This window comes from Fukomys damarensis, unplaced genomic scaffold (genome assembly GCF_012274545.1).
Source record: "Fukomys damarensis isolate Sample0158 unplaced genomic scaffold, DMR_v1.0_HiC HiC_scaffold_22, whole genome shotgun sequence".
NCBI lineage: Eukaryota > Metazoa > Chordata > Mammalia > Rodentia > Bathyergidae > Fukomys > Fukomys damarensis.
The window spans coordinates 13,299,557-13,322,504 of record NW_022900934.1 but is presented as its reverse complement, the minus strand read 5'-3'; the positions used below and the strand labels follow the sequence as shown (position 1 = coordinate 13,322,504).

The window sequence follows — 22,948 nt, the reverse complement described above, 5'->3', positions numbered from 1 at the left end:
TCCATTTCTGTACAATGCCAACTCAACACAGTAAATTGGGATGACTTTTTCCAAAGTTGGCAGCACCGTTAAAGTTTTCCAAAATTCAATTTGTATAAATATGTATATCTATATTTATGTTTATATAAAAAGACTAATAATAGTATGTTATGCATCGATAGCAGCAACAGCTTTTCCAGGTTCTGCAGTCATCTGAACAAAATTATAGACATTCAGCACATTCCATTAAAAACAAAACAACAACAACAAAAAAAGAAAAGAATAATATCCAGGAAACAGCAAACTTCTGTTGCTGTTGTGGTACTTGGGAGCACTTTTTTTTTATTAGCATCTTAATCATCATCTGGAAAGAGAACATTCTAGAGTAATATCATTAAATGTAGCTCTGATAAAGCATGGTCCCTACTATGTATCATAAAGCAGGTACAAGATATTTTACATTCATAGAAGTATGATACAGTACCATCCTACATCAGTAATACTAGAATCAGTTTTGGTTTGAAATTTACTTTGTCTGCAAATAAGATTGCTGCCCCTGTTTTTTTCTGGGCTCCTGTCGCATGGAGAATTGTTTTCTATCTTTTCACTTTCAGTCTATGGGCTTCTTTTTGCACTAGGTGTGTTTCTTGTATACAACATATTGTTGGATTTTGCTTCTTATTCCATTTTGCCAGTCTATTTCTCTTGATTGGTGAGTTGAGGCCATTGACATTGCTGATTATAACTGATATGCACTGACTTATTATTGACATGTTATTGGCCTTTTGTTGACATTTTTACTATTTCACCTTCTCCTTTTAATTTCTTGACTTGCCTATTTGATTTGCTCTGTTGGGCCTCATGGTGTTGTTGCCTTCATTGTCTTTTTCTAGGATCTTGTTTAGAATTCCTTGTAGTGCTGGTTTGGTATTCATGTAGTTTCTCAGGTGTTCTTTGTCGTGGAAGTGTCTTATTTCCCCATCCATTTTGAAAGAGAGTTTTGCTGGATACATCAGTCTAGGTTGGAGGTTGTTCTCTTTTAGTACTTGAAATATCTCATTCCAGGCTCTCCTTGCCCCAAGGGTTTGTGTTGAAAAGTCTGCTGTGATTCTGATGGGCTTTCCTTTGTATGTGATTTGTTTCTTTTCTCTTACTGCTTGTAGTATTTTGTTCTTCTGTTGGGTTTCTGGGATCTTGATTATTATATGTCTAGGTGTAGATTTTTTTTGATTGTAGCTAGTTGGGGTCCTATATGCCTCAGTTATCTGAATGTCAAATTCTTCCCCTCTGTTTGAGAAGTTTTCTGTCATTAATTCTGCAAACAGCTTTTTTAAGTCATTTGTATTTTCTCCTGCTACTTCATGGATTCCTATCAGTCTTATGTTATTCTTCTTTGCATCATCTAGGAGTTGTTGGATCGATTTCTCATGATCTCTTACTGTTTTTAAGAGACCTCTCTTTTCATGGTCACTGACTGCAATCTTATCTTCTATATCTGAGAGTCTATCTTCGCATTCTTTTATTCTGTTGCGTACACTTTCAATAGAGTGTTTAATCTCCTGGATATCTGTTTGAATCTGTTTTATGGATTCCATTTCTTTCCTATGTTGGGCGTTTATTTTTTCCATTTCTTTCTTATGCTGGGCCTTCATGGCTTCTATCATGGTCCTGAGCTCATCTATTTTTTTGTCAGTTTCTGCTCTAGAGTCTCGAATCACGACTTCCATTTTGCTCACTATCTCTATGGTTATCTGGGAAATTATTTCTGTTTTGAATTTTTCTAGAGTCTGATTGATCTGTTTGGTCACTTCCTGTGCTTTGAGTTCAGGGTGTCCTGGTGGTTCACTATCGGCCTTTTCATCCTCATTTGCCCTACTGTTTGCCATTGGTAAACTGGAAGTCTGTCCTTGTGTCTTGCTTAAGTATTTTCTCATTTTTATTTTTGTTGTCGGACTGACCTTGGTTTAATCTCTGGATTATCACCCAAATCTTCCTGATATAGTTGCGCCTTAGCTTCTGTGTCTCTAACGACCCACAGACATTCTCATCTTCATAACATCAGAGAAAACAGCTCATCAAATCAACCGCAATGCATTATCCCAACTGATACAATCAGCAACACATTAAGATCAAGCACAACTTTGACACTGATCACCAGTGGTAGTCACTAGTCTATCACCCTTAAATCATTTGAATTAAATTGAGATCAAGAAGCAGTCCAGAACATGTCTGCAGTGAACAAAATTTCAGTATAGTGTATTTACCATTTAATGACTCAGACAGAGCGAGGATGCAAGACCCCTGATCTCAGTTAGCTGATGGCTGAACCCCATGACGTTGACTGACCTTGGGCTGCAAGACCCAGATTGAGTTCCCCAACCTTCTGAATGGTTGAACTCCACAACGCTCGATTATAGGTTTCCCACACCCTTTCTTTAAAGATGTTCAAATTTGGGAACTCAGAAAAATACCCTTGATGACCACCTCTGCCTCTGCAGAGGGGTCCAAAGACTGGCACAGTCAGGAGGTCTGAGAGTGCCGGGGGGTTCAGGGGTGCCCACGTGACTACCTTCCTGGCACTGGAGTGATGGCGTCTGGGTCGGGAGCAGGCGTGGTTCTTGGCAGTTTCTCTCTTGGATAATAATCAGGGACCACTCTTGCCTCATGTGCATGACCCAGGATCTCAGCTGTCCAGCCTCCGTAGCATCCCATCAACGAGAGAAATTTCCTCCTCCACGTTCTGGAGTTGGGGATATCCTAGGTCAGGTACCAACGTGCCAGGTCCAGTCCAGGCTGTTTCCAAGCCCAGATAACTGTCTGCTCACTGCATCCACACACGGCAAGAGCAGAGGAGCCTTCTGGGCCTCTTCCATGGTGCGCTAACCCTATTTGTGGGGGCCCCACCCACAGGCCCAGTCACCTTCCCAAAGCCTGTCTCGTGGGGGTTTGGCTCCAGCCATGAATTTGGAGGTGACACCAGCTAGCTCACACCATGTCCCCATCCAGTCAGAGGAAGGAGGACAAGGAGAGAACGAGCCACTTTCCTTCAAAGGCCACAACCCAGATGTGACACACGTCCATGCACGTGGCAGTGGTGAGATCTTCAACAAGCGGCCAGGCTTGGTCACAGTTGGGAGATATCCAGGATGGCCTTGGGTCCTGCTAACAGTTGTGAGCTTTGTCACTACAAGGGGAGGAAAGACTGAAGGGAACCTGTGTGTGGATGTGACCGAGGCGCCTGTCTCTCACTGGGCCTCACAGGATGGTGTTGGCTGTGGGCTGCCCAATGGGCCGCCGGCCCTGTCTGACGGCAGCTGTCCACATGGGGGCTTCAGGGAGCTGAGGGCAGGGTGGGCTGGTGCCTCATCCTCCCGGCCAGCCGTGTGTCCTCTGCTGGTGCATCCTCTCTGGCTGGTCCTGAACCTGCACAGAATGTTGAGCGGCAAACAGCCTGGCCCCAGAACAGCTCAAGATTACTTTATCTCTGTAAGACACAGCACTGCTGACATGAGGACTGTTAAAGGGAGCTCAAGAGTTCAGCAGCTTGGTGTGTCCCTGAGGAAGGTTCTGACAGCTCAGAGCTGCCTCGTGGAGGAAAAGAGCAAGCTTGGGCTCTGAGTGGAGCTAACTGGGTACTTACCAGCTGTGCAGCCCTGAGCATATTTCTTAACCTCTCTGATCTTCTAGACAGCGTAGATATCTACTTCCTCCAGGTTATTGTGAAGACAAAAGGGGTGTCTTGTGCATGTTCTGAAATGCATTTTGTGCATCTCTCAAAGGACGATTTTCTAAACTTAAATGCTGTATTAAATTCTCTCAAATGTCCTCACTGTAGGATGCTGAAGGGTAGGGACTGTCTATTCCCCATGCATCACCTCAGAGTGGTTCTGGGTATTTGGCAACACGTGTGATGCGTGGAGAGACAGAACAGTGAGTGGAGACTCTGGACCCATGATGAGTAAAGTTGGCTGAGCCCAAGAAAACCTGGCTGACCCCTGCCTTCCTTTTCTGTCTCTTAGTTTTGTTAGAGACTTAGGTGCTGTATTGTGTCTTACTAGTGCTTGTGTTAGTCAGCTTCATATTAAATATAAAAGAAAAATACCTGGAGCAGTCGACTTGTGGGGAAAAAAAGGTTTATTTGGGCTCTCTGTTCTGGAAGTTCTGGTCCAACATCAGGTGGCCTATTGACATCTTGAGTGAGGAAGCAGAGAGAAACTGACACTGGACTCCCACAGTCCATCCTGAGAGCTTCTCCCCAGTGCCCCACGGACCTCCCGAGGCCCCACTTCTCCCAGTAGAACCACCCTGGTGACCCAGCCCTTGACATATGGGCCTCCAGTGACACCAGCCATGTCCAGAGTGGAGCACCGCTCAGCAGATTTCCACAAACCAGTGGCTTAGGACAGCACAGATGTCTCACCCGACAGTTCCAGAGGTCGGAATTCTGAAATCGGGGCCCTGCGGGGCACCTCCTTCTGAGCTCTGCCCAGGGATCCACAGCCCAGCTTCCGGAGGCTCCGCACCTTCCGTTCATGGCCTCTTCCTCCATTTTCACAGCACCAACTCTGGCCCCTGCTCTGTCATCACCTCTCTGGGCCTTCTGCCTCCGGCCTGCTGAGACTCTGAGACGACAGCGGCCCAGCTTGGGCTCATCCTGCATCTCTGCATTCTTACCTGAGTCCCGCCAAAAAGGTGCTTCTGCCATTACAGTGACGTAGCCACAACCTCCAAGGACCGGGCTCAAACACCTCGAGGTTGGTGTTCAGCCCCCCACGGATGCACAGCAGTGCTTTCTCACAGGGCCGAGGGCAGCGGCAAAGGAGGGGTTGGTGTTCAGCCCCCCACGGATGCACAGCAGTGCTTTCTCACAGGGCCGAGGGCAGCGGCATTTCTCCTCAGGGCAGGAAGTGACAGGGAGGGAGGCAGTGTGGGCTCTCGGAGGGCACAGGGTGCTGCTCAGTTCTGGCTGGCAGGGCACAAGGGAGAAGTAGATCAGGATGCCAGAAGGCCTCCCACTGTGTGCTTCAGAGAAAAGCCCCAAACCTGGATTTGTCTGTGAAAGCCCTGAACCTGAGCGGTCTTGAAGCTGTGATGTCCTGGGTCCGTGCAGATCATAGGAAATGTACCAGTCAGGACGCTGATGGAGGCCCCCGAGCAGGTGATTCCGAGCACCCACTCCAGTTCGCAGCACCCGCATGTGTACGTGCATCCGATTCGCACAACTGACCTGTCAAATGCGGGGTCTTTCCATGGCCACTTTGCGGACGGAAAGACTGGGGTCCCAGGGGTTAAGTAAGTCTCACAGGGTCACAGAGCCAGTCGGCATCTGTTACGCTTCTTGTAACTACTTGTTTTAAAGCAAGTTTAAAAATATGCAAGATTTGCATATTTTTGCAAGAGGGTACAGAGAGCTCCTCCACCCAGCTTCCGGTAACGGGAACATTCCACAGTGCCCAAACTCAGATCGGAGCAAAGCTCTTCATAAACAACAGGCAGCGTCCACTTGGTGGTCCAGGGTGCAGTCGAGTGTCCGCTTTGTACCCCTCTCTGGTCTCCATCTGTGACTGTTCCCGCCCCAGGCTTCTTTGTCTCTTGCAATGACGGCACTTGAGGTATTCTGCCGACTGTCCCCGTGTTTGGTCTCATCTGGTGTCTCCTCGTGGCTTGCTTGCGGTTGTCCGTGCCCAGTGTTGGCGAGGAAACCACCAGCCAGGTCTCATCCAGTGAGTGCATTGTATCAGGGCCTGGGTGATGCTGAGCTCTCTCATCACTGACACAGCTGGCCTTGATCAGCAGTCTCAGCCTGCCCCCCACCCCCGGCTTCAACGCTTTCCGCGTAGAGAGGTGGTAAACTGTAAGCTAAACACAAAATATCTGCCAGGATGTGTTGGCAGGTCCTGGGTAGCCCTGAAGCTGACCTGGTACCTGCAAAGTGTGCGGTAAATGTAAAGACCCCTCTGGTTGTAAGAAGGCTCAAAAACGCCCACTGGCATCGGCAGAAGCAGAGAGGAGTGACACCCAGAATCAGGATTTGAGAAATAATTTAGCCTATGAAGATTGAAAGAGATGACCAGAGAAAGGGAAATAAATCCAGCAGAGATGAAAGCCAAGGTCCGCAGCTGCTCAGAGCATCAAACATTTAAAAGCAACATGAGGTTTTAGGGCAAGGAGTGAATTATGGATGTTAGGACCCAAGACACAAGGCTTTGATCTGGAAGTGGGGGACATCTTAAAGGGGACCATGGCTTTTGCATAAGTGAGTTTCATATCCTCCTGGGGTGCATTAGATGGGCCACTTGGAATTTACAGGTCTGCGGAAGGAACTTTATTTCTAATGGAAAACACTGGGAACCGACAGCTTTGTAGGAACAGAGCAGCAGACAAGGAGAGCAGGCGGTGCTTACCAGCTACCTGTGCATGACAGCGTTTTATGAGGCTCCTCTGAGGGTGGCCATGGGAGGTGGTTTTGGTGGGCCCTTGACCTCTCTCTTTGAAAAAGTATCAGTTTTGAAAAGGTTGTCTTTACTGCCAGGAAACTTTAGACCAGAGACCATCACGTGGCTTTTTGGCTGGCCACCCTGTCACTGACCAGATGTTGGCCTCTGTCTGCCCCAGGCAAAGAAATATTCTGGCTTCTGCCAGACTTTCTGAGCCCAGGCCAGCAGGGTCTTACACACATGCATTCAGCAAAGCTTTGCCATTGCAGCAAGTCCACAGACACGTGGCTGGCATCCCCGAGTGCCACCAAAACCATGAACGGCCCCTGCAGCCATCTGCTGTTGAGGAATCAGAGCCCCAGGCAGCACGTACAGCAGCAAGGGTGCATGGGCGAGATGAAGTGGGAGGAGTTTCCAGCTAGGGCAGCGCACACCCGTGCTGAAACTCTTCATGACCCTTCCAGGGGAGGCAAATTACAGCAGGCCGGAGGTAGGAGAAAGTGGAGAGAGACAGTCCTGGGCCTGGATCCCAGCTCACAAACTTGAAGTCTTAATTTGCTTTCAGTCCTCACCTCCTGAAAGCCTGCCTGACACCCCATCGTACCCCCAGGTTCCCCGGTGCCTACCCTCAGCCTCACTGGCTGCAGCCCCCTGCCCACCTGACCACCCTCTGACACTTCAGGAACCCCCAGCCCCTCGCACTGTTAGGATATCCGCTCTTCAGACCCATGGTTTTCAGCCTTTGGCCCATTGCTGTGTCCCTGGCACTGGGGATGGACTGGCTCCCAGGATGTGCTCAGGAAATACAGGGGAAGTGACTGAAAGCAAATCACTCTCCTTGTTCTTTGGTTTCTGTACTGAGTGGAAGACAAACCAGAATAGCCTTGCTGGGGACTTAGCATCATGCCTGGCGCCTGGCAGCTGTTCAGCAAGCGCTGTTGCTGTGATCAAGTTGTTCATTCGTGCTCATCACTGACTAACTCAGCACGTAGGTATTCAGTGTTTGCTGTGCGTGCTGGGTACTGTACTAGAGGCTGAAGATAGTGCCCAGCATAAGACAGCTACGTCTTTTGAATTCAAAACTTACTTCCTGAGCACCTACTACAAGCCTCCTGCTCCCCTAAGCCCAGGCATAGAACAGGGTACAGAAGCACCAGCCCCTATGCACCATGGGAGGTCCCTTTGCCCCCAGGCTAAGGGAGGAGAAGGGGGAAGGGTGGGGCCTGACCCACCTACAGATTCTGTGGGCAAACAGAAACCCTAGATGACAACACAGGCCTTCCTGGGGCTCCCGTGCCTATGCCCACATTTACTGCACAAAGAAGAGACACGAAACCCCTCCAGCCATCCGCTGGGAAGGACTTGGCCATGGTGGCCTCACAGTGTCCCCGGCCCTTGGCCTACTGAGGGCACAAAGGGGCCACTGTCCGTGGTGGGTGTAACATAGCCTCTCAACCTACTTTCCATCGTCGCCCCGCCCCACCCCACTCCCCCCACAAAGGGTTCTTTTCTTAGAGGAGAAAGAGGGGAGACTGAAGGCCACCACTGTCCCGCAGATGCCCCTTTGGTTTCGTGAAGCTCAGCCAGGCCCCTTCTTTCTGAGATGGTGATGCCTGGCACACTGAACATCTTTCCCCGGGCCAGAGCTGCACCTCTGCTTAAACACACAAAGATCAGGCCTTCTGGCCCCCAGGGGTCCCGGCTGAGGGTGAGAATCTCTTCCCAGGAGGGACTTCATGGTGCTGGGCAGGCATCGCGATCAGACTTACGCCAGACCACTGAGGACCCTGGGTGACCCGGGGCCCAGGTGCATCTGCACTGCGTGCATAGGGGCTGCCCACACACAGCCCGGCTTCCCACTGCAGAAGACAGAGCCTCAAGCGCCCAGCCCTTTTCACCCGGAGCACAACTCCCCCATACAGCCTGAGCCCATCTGGAGCCTCAGATGCCCTGCTCAGGTTCTTCCTCTGACTCCAGGATGCAGTCAGGGAGTACGAGCCAGCTTCCTAGTTCCCACCTCCCGCCGACTGTTCCCTGTGCATTCACACTGTGTTCGGGTTCTGTCAGACACAAATGCAATATGACCCAGCCTAAACTAAAAGCTCCAGTGTCGTGGGCTTCTGGCATAGATGGATCCAGAGTCAGAAGTGTCCGTAAGGTTTGCATTAGCATTGGCTGCCCTGGCACCCTGCTTTCTGACTCTCTTAAAAAAAGAACCAAAACAACTGAGAGAGACCGGAAGCGGGGAGCCAGGACGGCCAATGCTGGTGCAGCCAACCAAGGCACTGGCCAGCCCAAGCCACTCATTTTTATAAGTGATCAATTGGGGTAAAGGTAAGCTGCGTGCCAGGGCAGGAATATGTGAGAGGGTGCGCAATCGTGGGGTTTCTATGGAAACTAACGTACACAAGACTCACAAAGGGCAAGACAAAGCATTCTCAAATTAGGAACAGAATAGACAAAATATATAATTAGAACATTGTCCTTCTAGTAAGAAGGTTTTAGTTGGGGGAATGGAATTTGGGTTCGAGTTATTCTGACCTCAGCATGTAGGCTCTGGCAGCCTCCTTTCTCAAAACAAACCAGATATTGGAGTTAACTCTTCACAGCCTGCACTGCTTACAGCCTGTTTCGGGCATGATCAATGTTGTGGTCCCCTGCACAGATCCCTCCCTCCCTCTCCCTCTCTCTGTCTCTCCCCTGTCTCCCTGTGTCTGTCTCTGTCTCTCTCTGTGCTAACGAGATTCTCTGTGTCTCTCCCCTCCTCTCTCTCCTTTCCCATCTCCCCTCTCCCTCCCTAAGTAGGGGGAATATGTGGTGCAGCTGTTCCATGACATGCTCTTCCCTCATGGTGGCCAAATGGCTGCAGCTGCTCCAGCCTCTTCACTATACAACATCTTGAGATCCTTTTTCACTAGATCTGCATAGCTCTGGTGCACACCCCCCAAAGAGGTCACCATGGTCAGAGGATTGCGATGCCCTGATTGTCTAGGTCACATGCTTCATCCCTGCCGAATATCAACTCAAGTGTAAAGCATTTCTCCTTCGTTGTCTTTCCTGGGACCATATAATGAAAATCACTTTCCAACATGTGCAGCTTGTTCCAGAAACTCTGATCTTTATGGGTTAACATTCCCAGGATCCCTCTAGATGAGATCTGTGGTCAGAAGAATATTTGTCTTGGGCCCGCTGTGAGCTCTTGATCTGTTTCTACTGCACTGGGTGAAGTCAGACTTCCCAGGTCAGATCGTGTCCCTGAACATTGAAAAGCCTCCATCTGAGGCATCCCAGCGAAATCACTGTCACCCTCACCGCTGTTCCCACCCAGGCCCGGTGCGACTCAGCCCCTGGTCTGCACTTTCCCTACCCTGGAGTCTTCTATCCCCACACCTTCCCTCTTGCTGTCCTCCAGCTTCTGCTCGGATGCAGCCTTCTCTGGGCGCTTCCGAATGTATTCGTCCTCTGCCTGGCTGAAATCAGTTCGGCAGTCTTCGTGTGAGCTTGGAGTGGCCTCGCTGTCTTGCAGCCTGGCGCCGTTCCTGACATCTCCCCCATGCCGTCCATGTGTCCAGACCCACAAGAGCCCACTGCTCTTCCTGCCCTGCCTGGAGTTACGCCCACGGTGTTCCGGAGACGTGGGGACGGGGCGCCGTATCTGGAAAGGCACTGTCAGGAATGCCGATGGTTTTATGCGCAGTTGACTGTGCTTTATGCTACCTGTGAATGAGGCCATTGTGACACAGAGCAGCTGATGTGATCAAACACAGATGTGGCCGTGTGGCCCTGCTTGTGGAGCAAGGGAGAAGAGGGCGGAGGTCTTTAAGATGGGAAAAATCGGCCCCACAGCACACTGTGGCAGGACAGAGGGGACGTCCCTGCCTGGCACACAGACTGGGTCCCTGTTGGTTTCTGAGCTTGCCCTGGTGTCCCCGCAGCTTCTCTTGTCTTGGACTCTGCTGTTCAGCCCTCTCCAAATGGCTTCTCTCTTAACCTTCCCAGGATACATTTCTCCCCCATGAATCTCAGAAGAAGCAGCTCAGTGAAATAGGCGCATTTTCTGCCTCTCCATTGACCACGAGGTCCCTTTGGGTCTAGAGCACTTGGTGGCTCTGTCTGTGCCACAGTGGGGCTCGGGAATCCTCACTGTTCTGTCTCCCTAGACCAGGGGTCACAACGCGGAAACCCGTAGGCCCCACCCACCCTACAAACATGTCTTTGTTGCTTGATTTGTTCTGGGATTTATGTTTGTTTCTTGCCTAACTCATTTGCATTTGTTGCCTACATTGAAAACTGGGGACGTTTCGTGTACAAATCCTGGTTTCTGACTCTTCTTCAAACATCAGAAGCTCTGGCTGCGTTAGATCACATTCTTATGTGGCAGAGGTTGGCTGGGGCTAAGATTGTCTCTGGAATGTTTGGGGCTGCTAGTAATAAAAAGCGCAAATAACATTGGCTTAACCCATTATCATATTTATTGTATATTTAACAAGATGTCTGGACCCCAGGATTCATTACCATCTCAGTTATATGTTCAAAGACCAGGCTCTTTTTATCCTTTCACACCTTCACCCTCAGCATATGGGACTTTTGCTTTTATGCTCATGGCTTCACATCCCAAAACAGCTGCTATAACTCCAGACATTACATCCTCACATGGTCAGTAGAGGAGGTAGACAGTAATGGGACAGGGAAACAAAGGAAAAGTCTTTCCCAGAAGCCCCTGGGGGCAGAGTGAGATGACATGGCTATTTTTGAAGCCAAAAGGGAGGCCAGGAAAGTAAAGCTATCTCTGCCATCGTCCGCAGGGAGAAGGTAACAAGGCAGGAAGAGCTCGGCAGTGCCTCCTGGAGAGCCAGACAATGTCTGCCACAAACTGCCACCCCCTTAAGTGGAGCCCATTCACCCCAGTTTGCCACAGTCTCCTCCGTTCCCTGTTGTTGCTGCCTGCACCAGCTTCCGCCCTCCCCACATCACCCGCAGGACCTGTGAGGTGCTGAGCACTGCCTGCTCCTCCCTGGAGGTCTTGCTTCTTTGTGGGCCACCTTGTGTGAGTCTGAGGACTGGAATCCCTCCACTCAGACCCCTGTTCATTCCTTCTGTCCCGCCCTCTCTTCCCCTGGCCTTTGCCCGGTGCTCAAGCCCTTCTTCAAAGACCCTGTTCCCCCGCCTCTCTCACCGAGCTCCTTTGGGTCTCTGATGGGTCTTTCTCCCTGGTCCCAGGCTTCCCCGCCTCTCCCACATGACCACAGGGTAGGGGATCCCTGGAGGGGGACACAGCAGGGACATCGTACCATCTACCTCAGGGCACCGTCGCTTAAAAGTACGAAATGATGTGGTGTTAGCCTACAGCCAGGACAAGGGTCCTGCTCCTTAAATCTGTTATCTAGGATGGCCCTGCTCCGTGGGGAAGAGAGGAGCTGCCCTGCTCCTTAAGAGCATAACCAAGAAGCTACACACATTTATTTGTGCCTGTCCCCTTATCTACAACTCATCAGATGACTACTGCTGGCCCCAGAGGAAACTAGGAATTACAACGTTCATTCTAGTAGCCGGATGTCCAGCTTAAGAACAGAGATTCTATTGCTATGAGAGAGAAGGGGTGGATGGGTGGTTCTGGGGGGGGACCCCCAGCAGGTCCTTCCAACATCACCTTAAGAGAGGATGTTTCCCTCTCAGCCTCACTGGGTATTGGACCCGCCAGAGTGTCCATGTTTAACATCCCAGAACCAAGGTGAGCCTATAAAGCCCTCCAGAGACCGAGTCCTACAGCATAAGACTTCTGGGGCTCTGTGCACCCCTCTTCCTGGTTCTCTGTGCCCAGGATGGTTCACTGCAGGGGCTCCATGGCTACCCTCACACTGCCATTTGTTCAGCTGTCCAACCTCCAGATGACCCTGGGTTACAAGATGAAAATAAACAAGAGGCTGTTTCGGAGAAAGGACACAAGTGACAAGACCGCAGCCTGCTTGTTTCCAAACCTGCCCCAAGTACCATCCGCGTTTGCACGGAAGAGATGGGAAAACACACCCCAGAAGTCTGCCCGGGGCAGGTGGCTCCCTGAGCCTCAGCGGGTAGCATCACTGTGGTCACTAAACCAAGTGACCCTGGATGGAAGAGGCTGGCCTCAGGCCATGGAGGACGGTGGGAGCCCAGCATGCCGTGTGGTGTACGCAAATCCTGGGCCTTGGCTGAGCCTCCACGTGATGGAGATCAGGAGAGAAGGCCCAGCGGTGCCATGTTCCTGGTTCTGTTCTGTTCTCTTTGTCCAGCGGCATCCTCTCTTCCAGGAAGCCTCCCCTGACCTCACTCCTTCCCCAGTGGGCAAGCAGGCCCCTTATTTTGCCCCCAAACTCTCTGGGAAAGCACCCTTCTGGAGGTTTCCCTCCCAGAACCCAGCATATGCTCAAGAGAGGAATATAGCTTTTCTGGTAGATTTGACTTCGGAGCCACGTAAGTATTTCACACATCTGACAAAGTAATTCCTAACGTGGTAGCAAACTGAATCCGACGTCCCAACTGTGTGCAGCGGAGAGGGGCTAGCCCATGTGACATCATGTGCCCAGGTCTTCACTCTCTTTCTTTTCCTTCTTCCTGAAGACTTAAAAACGATCATTTCCTTTCTATTTCAAGGACTCCCTATGCCCATTCTTTCAGGGAGGACCTGTGGGATCAGGTTCTCCGGGTCTTCCTTTTCTTGAAAATCCCTTGGTTTATTGTCTCTGGGTGAAGAACTCTGGGCTGATGGCGTTTTGCTGAAAGCTCTTGAGGACAGGCACCTCTTCTTTCTGACCTCCATGGCTCCTGGTGAGAAATCTGTCATTTCAATAGTTCCCCCTATTTCAGCACACTTTTTTTGCTTGACTAAAAGAACAACCCCAGCTCCATAGCCTTCCAGCCCTAAGGTGTTGGGCACACTGCATTCTGAAGCCTCAGTTGCTCTGTGTAGAAAATGGAATGGGAACCGGACCTTCCTCGGGGCTGGCATGAGATGCCTTCCAACTCACCTGCTTCGGGGCTCCGTGAGGAAGCACTCAGTGATCTCCGCGGGTGCATGAATGGATGCAGCATGTGTGAGGGAATGGATCAGTGGTCCTGGTGCATCTGTGGGGCTCATTCTTTCCTGTGCTGCTGTGAGAAGTTGCTGGGCTGAGAAGCAGGATGCGGGGTTGAGTCCACCTTGCTGTCCAGTCTCTGCGGCACAGCTGCTGTGTCACGTGCCTTCCCTCTTTGGGCCTCAGTTTCCCCGTTTGGACAATAAAGGATTTGGGAGTGGCTCTTGGATGTCACTTCTTGTTGTGAATTAGAATTTCCCAGAGAGTGTTTATATTTTCTAGTACCTATGCCAGCAACCCACCCTAGGCTACCTTCAGACTCTGTGTGGGCAGAGCTACTGTTCTGTTGTTGTGGTCCTTTAAGTTCCTGGGGAATGCTAATGCAAAGCAAGCATTGAAAGCCCCTGGTCCTCATGGACCCATCTTGGACATTCTTCCCCGTGCCCCCCGTTAAGTTTATTGATCCATTTAGAGCAAACCGTACAGCTGCATTTATCGTTGGGATCTTGTGCCTTTACATGATACGTCTTAGTTCTTGTTTTCTTGGACATTCTTAGAGGTGACCTCTTACCTTCTCCTGTCCCTTGCCTTGGGAAAAAGACCCCTGGAATCCACTGTGCTCATTCTGGCCTCTCCTGAAATACAGCCATGGACTCAGGAAACAGCCATGTTTGGTATGATTCATGGCCTCTTTGTGCAGCCACCTGGTTTCCCAGCAGCTAGTGTGAGTGGGTAGTAGTAGTGAGAAGTGTGCACTAGTTGTGCCAGTCCCCGCTTGAAGCCCTCCAGCATCAAATACCATACTAACATCCTCTTACGGAAGAAGTGAATCAACCGGGTGTGGTGGCACACCATGCCGTAATCCCAGCACTCAGGAGGCTGAGGCAGGAGGATCGCAGTGAGTTGGAGGCCAGCCTGGGCTACATACTTGCTTCAAGGCCAGCCTGTACTACACAGTGACCCTGTTCCAAGAAAAAAGTGCAGCAGTCCAGTTTGATCCCAACCCAAATCTGAGCTGTTTGGGGTTTCTTTGTTGTTGCTTCTGTTTGCTTTGGTACCAGGGATCAACTTCAGAGCCTTGCACTTGCAAGGCAGGCACAGTGCCACTGAGCTAAATCCCAGACACCCCCCCTAGCTTTTTTTTTTTTTTTTTTTTTTTTTTTTTTTAGTAGCAGCAGACAAGCTTATTCTAAAATGCATCTGGAAATGCAGGGTAACTAGATACCACAACAATCTTGGAAAAGGGTAAGGTTGAAGAATTTAAACCACCTGATTTCTAAAGCTTACTATATATAGTAGCTACCACTTATACCACTCCTACTTAGTATAAAGTAATCAAGGCAGGATAGAATTGCTGCAGGATAGATGAATCCATGATACAGTACAGACCCCAACCTAACATTTATGGTCAGTTAACTTTTGGCAAAGGTGCCAAAGTAATTCGATAGGGAGAAAGATAGAATTTTCATAGTGGAGAAGGGACAACTGTAATACACTTGCAGAAAAGATGGTATAGGCCCTAACCTCACACCATATACCAAGATTAATTTGTTAGATCATAGACCTAAATGTAAAAACTGATACTATAAAAAGAGAGCCTTAAAAGAAAAGGCCAAGAACTTAAAACTTTCCTCTTCCAAAGACACCATTAAGTGGAGCCAGGGATTTAGCACAGTGGTGCTGCCGCCTGCCTCACAAATGCAAGGTCCCTGAGTTTGATCCCTGGTACAAAAAAATAAATAAATAAAAAGACACCATTAAGAAACTGAAAAGATAATCTACAGAGTGAGAGATAATATTTATAAATCATATACCTAATAAAAAACTTGTATCCATAATGTGTAAAGAACTTTTATAATAAAAGAACAAATCAATAAAAAAAATGAGCAAAAGACTTTTTTAAAGATGAGGTCTCACTGTTGCCCTGGCTGGTCTGGAACTCGTGGACTCAAGAGATCTTCTCGCCTCAGATTCCCAGGTACCTGGCATACACCACCTTCACTAGCTGGGTGAAAGATTTGAACAAGTGCCTCATCAAAGACCATATATGAATGGCTAATAAACAAATTGGTCATCAGAAAAATGGCCTTTGAAAACCAAAACGAAGCCAGGTGTTGGTAGCGCACACCTATAATCCCAGCACTCAGAAGGATGAGGCAGGAGGATCGCTGTGAGTTCAAGATCAGCCTGGGCTACATAGTGAGTTCCAGGTCAGTCTCAACTACATAGTGAGACCCTGTCTCCAACAAACAAACAGCAACAAAAAATGAGATGCCACTAGTTACCTACTAAAATACTATAACCAAAGAGACCGAGAGTACCAAATGCTGGAGAAACTGGAACTCTCGTGCATTGCTATGGAGATGTAAATTGACAGAACCACTGTGCCAACCAGTTTGGCCAAGTCTTTCAGAGTTAAACACACACTTACCACGTTACTCCTGGTTCTACGCCTAAGGATCTACGTCAGAGAAATGAAGATGTGTCTGTGTTCTTACATACAGATGCTCACCATAGCGTTATCCGTAACGGTCAAAAACTAGATGTTGCACATGCGTAGCATGGAATCCTGACGAGGAATAAAAAGAAGCGAACTGCTGATGCGCACTGCTCCATGGTTGAACCTCCACAGCATCCTGCGACGTGAACAGGGTCAGACACGAAGAAAGACCTACTGCAGGATCCCACTTATGTGAATTGCTAGACAGTTTTCTAGAGACCTGGGAACAGGGCAGCAGCTGCTCGATGCTGGGGACAGGGCCTGACTGCAGACGGGCAGGAGTGATCTTTGGGGGGTGATAGAAATGCACTAAAACTGGGACACGGAGAGTCACGCGATTGCACCCGTTTACGGTAAACTTCACTGACCTGACACAATGGGGAGCTTTATAGTACATAAATTAGACCCTCGATAATCAACTTTTAAAGGAAGCAAGAGAGGCAGCACAGAGCGTATCAGGAGCAGACTCACGCTGGCCCGTCTGGGGTCCTGTCCCCGCTGTCCCCGCTCGGGTTAAGTGACACCTGTGCATCTCTTGCCCTGTAAAGTTCAGTGGTGCCTGACGCTCATGGGGCCACTGCTGCTGTTGCTGGGCCTGCTCCTCTCGTGGCTCCGGCCTCCTCTACCCCTTCTGCTTCTCCAGCTTGCCAAGCTCACGCTCCTCCCCCGGGAGGTCCCCTCACTGGCCTCTGAGTGTCCATGTCTCAGCTCATTCCTGCTTCTCTGTCTTCACTGGTTCTCTGCTCACTCGCTCACTCACTTGCGCAGCCAGCGGCATTTGTAGTAGTACTGGTTGTAACGGCAACTCTTTCATTCCTGTTCGGTGGGTGGGGCGGCTGACCCTCAGAGAGGTGAAGCCATCTCATTGTATTCACAGCATAATTATGACCGCCTCGCACTTGTTAGGGTGGCTACTATAAAAAATCGTAATGATGATAAACTTCGGCAAAGAGGAGCAGAGGCTGGAACCCTTGTACACTGTCGGTGGGACGTGAATTAGGGCAATCTGTGGAAAAACAGCTTGGAGGGTCCTCAAAAAAATAAAAAATGGGACTACTGTGTGTCCCCACAGTTGCATTTCTGGGTGTGTACTCAAAAGAACGGAACGTGGGGTCTTAAAGAGGTTTCCATACACTGTGTCCAGAGAAGCATTATTCTCAATAGCCAGCAAGTGGAAATGACCCAGCTGTCCATCAGCTCATGAGTGGATAAACAAAATGTGAACTATCGCCCTTAAAACGAAAGGAAATTTTAACACACCACAACCTGAATGAACCTTAAAGACACCGCACTAAGTGAAATAAGCCACTCACAAAAAGATAAATACCACAGTTCCACTTACATGAGGTTTCTAAACTCTTCAGATCCACACCACTGGGCAGGATGGCCGTGGCCAGGGGATGGGGCCCAAGGGAGTTGTTTAATGGAGAGAGAGTTCTAATTCTACAAGATGAAAAAGTCCTGGAGGTGGACCCTGGGGGTGGTTGCACAACAGTGTAAATGCACTTAATGTCCTGAACTGTGGGTTTAAAATAGTTAAGATGGTAAGTATTGGGGTCAGGGATTCAGCTCAGTGGTTCCACCGCCTGCTGCAAGCGCAAGGACCTACCTGAGCTCAATCCCTGCTACCAAAACAAACAAAAAACAAGCAAACAAACAGAAAAAATGATAATTATTGCATTTTGTGCACTTTACTACAATTTTCTAAAACAAATAATTCATCAGTGAGTTTGTTGTATGCGCAGCTTGTTGATTTCTCATCATAACTCTTCCAAATAGATGCCACTTATGTTCCTCCTTTATTGAACAAACTGAGGGTCACAAAGACCTGGTAAGCGAAGTCATACGCTCTGTCCCAGCCTCAGATCTCAAAGACCCTCTCCTTGCCGCTGCCTCTTCCTGTCCCTCCCCACCACAGTAAGAAACCTAACCCTTCCTTTGTTCCTTCTCCCCGCAGGTGCAGCTGGGCTCTACCAAGGGGCGAATGGACTGACCAACACGGCCGGATTCGGGACGGTGCACCAGGTAACGCGCCAGTTCTTTCCTGGGCAATTTCCTTAGAAATTCCTGCTCAGTCGGGGCACCAGAGAGCCCACTCACACACACAGTGCCCACCAGCAGCCGGGCCTCTTGGTCCTACAGAGAGGGTTTGGAGACTACAGGATCCAGGCTGTGGTAAAGGCCACTGGGAAGATCTCACTGGACTTCCTGGGTGTCACGGTAATGTATGTCCATCCCGACCTGAGCCCTGGATCCCGCTGCCTGTAAATCCGGACTGTGGGTACAAAGGCGTGTGTTCTGCCCAGACCCTGAGCCCCACAGGACCCACACACTCGCTCTGCATCCCCAGAGCCAGGGCTGCACACGCGGTAGATGTGTCATAAATGCTTGCTAGACCAGACCAAGGCCACCCCACAAAGATGAAGGGTGCCCGCCGTGGTGATGCTCTTGGTTTCATCACAGAGCTGATTAAGAACTAATGGGTAGACAGGAATGCTGGGTTATTTCAAAACAAAAAGTTGACATGCTTTCAGTGTAGTGTTGAAACAAAACTACCCCTGGGGTAGATGGGCTTTTTAACACATGTAAATATAAGGAGACACTAGTTCTTCTGCAGTGAGCTGAAGAATCTGAATAACTAAAACTTGGAAAATGCAGAAATTGTTATTTTCATGTATTTCCGGTGATCTACATACATAGATAAAAATATTTGTAAGTAAAACAGTACTTTCATTTTTTTTTGAAACAGTCTCACTATATAGATCGGGCTGGCCTTGAACTCAAGGTGATCCTCCCGCCTCAGCCTCCCGAGTGCTGGGACTACAGGTGTGCACCACCACATCTGGCAAAGTGGTACTTTTTAAGGTGTGATTTGTATCCTTGGTTGCTTGTCATATTTCACCATACAAACTTGTCAAAAACACAAACTGTCCAGAAATCCTGGCTCACTGGATCTGGGCCGAGGCCAGGATGCCAAACTTTCTGTGCGCTCTGCAGAGTGGAGCTGTGCTGGTTTGTGGTGATGGCTGCATTGTTTGGAGTGATTACCCTAGGGGGAGAGCTGGAATGCCTGGCCAGTTTACTCAAGGCTTGATGGAAGGTGCCCGGAGCCCATTGGACGGGTCTGATAGTCCCTCTAGAAAATGCTGGACCCTATGCTAGGAGGTGTTGCTCAGTTTGCACCTTCCTCTCAAGCACCTGAAACGCTACCTAGTCTCCTGGGTACGAGCGGTCTTCACTGCTCCATGTGTTCAGTAGCGACTGAGTTGCTGTCTGTGTCAGGTGCTGGGGACACAACAGTGACCAGGACACTCTGTCAGGGCCACACCCTCACTCTTTGGGGCCACTGCTAACCTCCAGCAAAGAGTAAGCAGGAAGTTCTGAAGAATTAAGCCTCCTGGGAGACCCGGCAAGACAGCTGGTGTGGAAGCACCCAGGCCAGGCCCTTGGAGAGGCGCGTCCGAGATGGGCATTGTACTCATCTCAGCTGCTCCCTGTGCCTGCCGCCCTGCTCACCCACTGGAGGAGCCACCTTGGGCAGGGCTGCCTCGTCTTCCTCCCGCGGTGGTCCCGCTTCCCTCTCCCATCCTGCTGTTTCCTTCACCTTCCAGATTTGCTCCCGCACTTGAGTCCTTGTCTCTGCCTGCTGCTGGGAAGACCAAACTGCAGGCAGTGCCTGCCCTGGAAGAGTTTTTATTCTAATGGGAGAGAGGGGCACAGGGCCTGGGTTGATGGGGCCCCAGGCCAGGCAGGCTTCCTCACTCACATCCCTGGGGGATTTTGTTGTTCTTCTCTCTCCCCAGGACTATCCTTCCTACCCTGGCTTCCCTCAGAGCCAGTACCCCCAGTATTACAGCTCTTCCTACAGCCCTCCATATGTCCCCGCCAGCAGCATCTGCCCTTCACCCCTCTCCACGTCCACCTACGTCCTCCAAGAGGCACCCCACGGCGTCCCCAGCCAGACCACTGAGCCGCTGGCCGGTAAGGATTTCTTTTTAATATTTTTGTATTTATTAGTACATGTTTGCAGTACGTGATTACATTCATCGTGGGGAGTTGGTACAAGTACATAACCCATTTTAACTATTCTGGGTTTTGTTTTGTTTTGTTTTGGTTTGGTTTGGTTTTTTTTTTGGTACCGGGGATCGAACTCAAGCCCTTGTGCTTGCAAGACAGGCAGCGAAACCACTGGGCTAAATCCCAGGCCCATAACCCATTTTAAATCCTTTTACTTCCCCTTCCCCTCTCCTCCCTCCATCTCTTATTCCCTTCCCATTTGCAAAAGATCTATCTCCCTGATTCCTGTCTCTTTTATTTTGCTCTTTAAATTTCTCCTTTGGGTTTCTCATAGAAGAGACCCAGAGTTCCAAGCCACTGGCCAGTACATATGTGTGGTCACCTTTGTTGGGCAGTCATGGCTGGGGTCTGAGCTCCTGCACAAGGCAAGGACTTGAACAAGGGTTTCACCTGGAATGGACTGCTTCCCAGGGGCTGACCCTGTCCCTCACTGTACACTGTCTTTGCTCTGTCTCTGTGTATCTGCGTATGTATGTGTGTGCATTCATGTTTAAATTTTTACCCAAAAATTCTCACTTCTGGCTTCTCTTGAAAGGTCCTGCCACTCCAGGCACATCCCAAGAAACAAAACTGCTAAAACTAAGTCCATTTACCCTGTTTAGAAGAAACACACAGGTTTCCACATCCCGCCAGCTCACCTCAAGTTCATGAGCTGCCCAGCCCATGTAGGCCGTGGAGTTTGTGAACCCTGGTCCAAAAGGAAAGGAAACTCATTTTAAATGCTCATCTGCTGTGTGCCAAGCACATACCTATGAAGTCTCCTTTAATGACTTATTTTATGCTTACTAACAAATATTTTCGAGCACCTACTATTTTCCAAGCACTCCTTAGTTTCAAGTAATCACATATTATATGTATTTTCACAAACTATGATAAGGAAATTCATAATTCGTATGAAGGCAGGTTTAATATTACACACCCACCTTTTTCCAAGATCAAAAAGCTAAGTAACTTGATACTAACTGGTAGCACCGGGCTTTGAACCTAGGCCTGTTGGACTCTGTTAACCAGTGCTCATGCTGTTCACTGGCCATGCACAGTTGAGAATATGTCATCTAAAATTCACCAAGGACAGAAGGCCTTTTTAATTCTCTAAGAGAGGTTCAGATATTATGACTCAAAGGCCTCAAGAATGCAGGCTCTTTCACACAATCCTTAAGCCTGTCCATTTCTAATAGCTCAGTTTTCTGAAAGCCATTCTCCACCCCACCTATTAGCCAAGACTGTTTGGCCTCAGAAGACGGAAAATCTAGTTTAAGCAAAAGAAGAACAAGAGGGGAAGGAAAAGGGAAGAGGAAAAAGGAGGAGGACGACAGAGAAAAAGGAAGAGAAAGAATTGTTTCTAGGTGCACATAACCAAGATGCACAGGGGTCCGCGAGGTCCAGGGCCTCAGTCTCCCTTCCGGCTCTGTGGTCTCCTGGACTCACGTCCCTCTCCAGCAGGCTCCTTACCAGGATGGTAACCAGATACGAAGGGCTCAGTCCTGCCCTGAGTGCAGCCCCACGGAGGGACTTCTCCTTCCTGATCCCCTGTAAGAACCCTGCAAGCTCCCCTTGGCCCAGCTTGAGTCACTGCCCATCCCTGAACCATCTCTGCAGCCAGCAGAGCAGAAGGTGGGGATGGAGCAGCACACGGGTCTCACCCGCAGCTGGAGCTGGAGTTGGGGTCACCTCATCCAATCCTCATGGGCTGGAGATGAAGGAAGGGGAGTCCGCAAAGAAGCCTGGACACCATAACCAAGTGACAGAAGAGATACGAGGTGAACAAAAGGAAGAGAGGCTCACACCCAGACGGTGAGCAGCTCATGATGTAGAGCCCATGTCCTGGTCCCTCTGTAGTCACAGACCTTGGTAGGTACATCCCGTGCAGTTGACTCCCCATCCTGTGGAACTGTCCCTTTCCTCTGCAGACCTGCGAGGCACGTGGCTGCTCTCTCAGGAGATGCTGTTGCCGGTCAGCGGTACATCACGTGGCAGTAACGACCAGAATCTGCAGGTGCCAAGTGGTGTCCCTGGGACTTGTTCATTCGTCTTCTCTTCTGGCACCTGCTAACACCCTGCAGCTTTGTGGAAGCTGAGCCAGCCGGATGGTGTCTAGATGTCCATTCAGTTTATTGGGGAATTATTAAAAAAAGAATAGGCAGGACCCACCCCTTTTGCTCCTGCAGTTCTTGATGTGGCTACTGAGTCCATTGTGGTGGTGGTGGGGTCTTGATTCGATGACAAATGGAGATGCCGTGGCCAAGCATTTCTAAGTCAACTCGTGAGAAAGTGTAGGGCTTGAGCATTGACTTTGGTCATTGTGACTTCACTCCAGAGTATTTATGAGCGCACAGTGCCTGTTTAACAACTTGCACATTGCTCTCCTTGAAGAATATGCAGTCTACCAAAGCTTTCTTCTTCATAATCCTAAATTATCTTCGGCTAACTTGCTTTTCAGAATGTGGCTTCTGCAGACTGGGTTCAGAAAAGGAGAAGAACAAAAACCTCATGAGAAAGTAGGGTGGTGCAGAGCTGTGAGCAGGAACTCTGAGTAGCACCCATAACCCAAGAAGGGTGAACAAGCCTCTGAACCTTCTTCCAAGAATGCGAGTTACCTGCCAGCGGGAGCAGGCATAAGGGCGAATGTTGCTTTATTGTCTCCCCCGTTCTTCATTTATCCCTTGGTCTAAGGGCCAACCATAAGATGGCTTTTACTGGTGTCTGATAAAATCTAAAGGCATAAATAATTGTCAGCTGTAACAGAGGTCTCTGGCCTCTTTCCCCCAGTGTCTATTACAAGGGAAGAGCATGTGTGTGCAGCACACACGCATAACATGCACACTGTGCCCACTGTTAAAGTTTCCCATAAAAACTCCACTTTTTTTTTTTTTTTTTTTTTGGGACCAAGGCTTGGACTTGGA

The 22,948-nt window shown here is 49.5% G+C and overlaps 1 protein-coding gene across 5 annotated transcripts in view; it reads left to right on the top strand.

The window, feature by feature from the left end:
* Positions 1–22,948, top strand: part of Eya2 (EYA transcriptional coactivator and phosphatase 2) — a 146,186-nt gene that overhangs the window by 51,788 nt on the left and 71,450 nt on the right. For 4 of the 5 annotated variants that reach the window (XM_033767029.1, XM_010626243.2, XM_033767026.1 and 1 more), the window contains 2 exons: positions 17,926–17,993; positions 19,772–19,949. In XM_033767029.1, the coding sequence (XP_033622920.1) occupies positions 17,926–17,993; positions 19,772–19,949 (246 nt within the window). Of the gene's footprint in view, positions 1–4,478; positions 4,672–17,925; positions 17,994–19,771; positions 19,950–22,948 lie in introns of those variants that run through there. The other variant, XM_033767027.1, reaches the window with a different exon arrangement.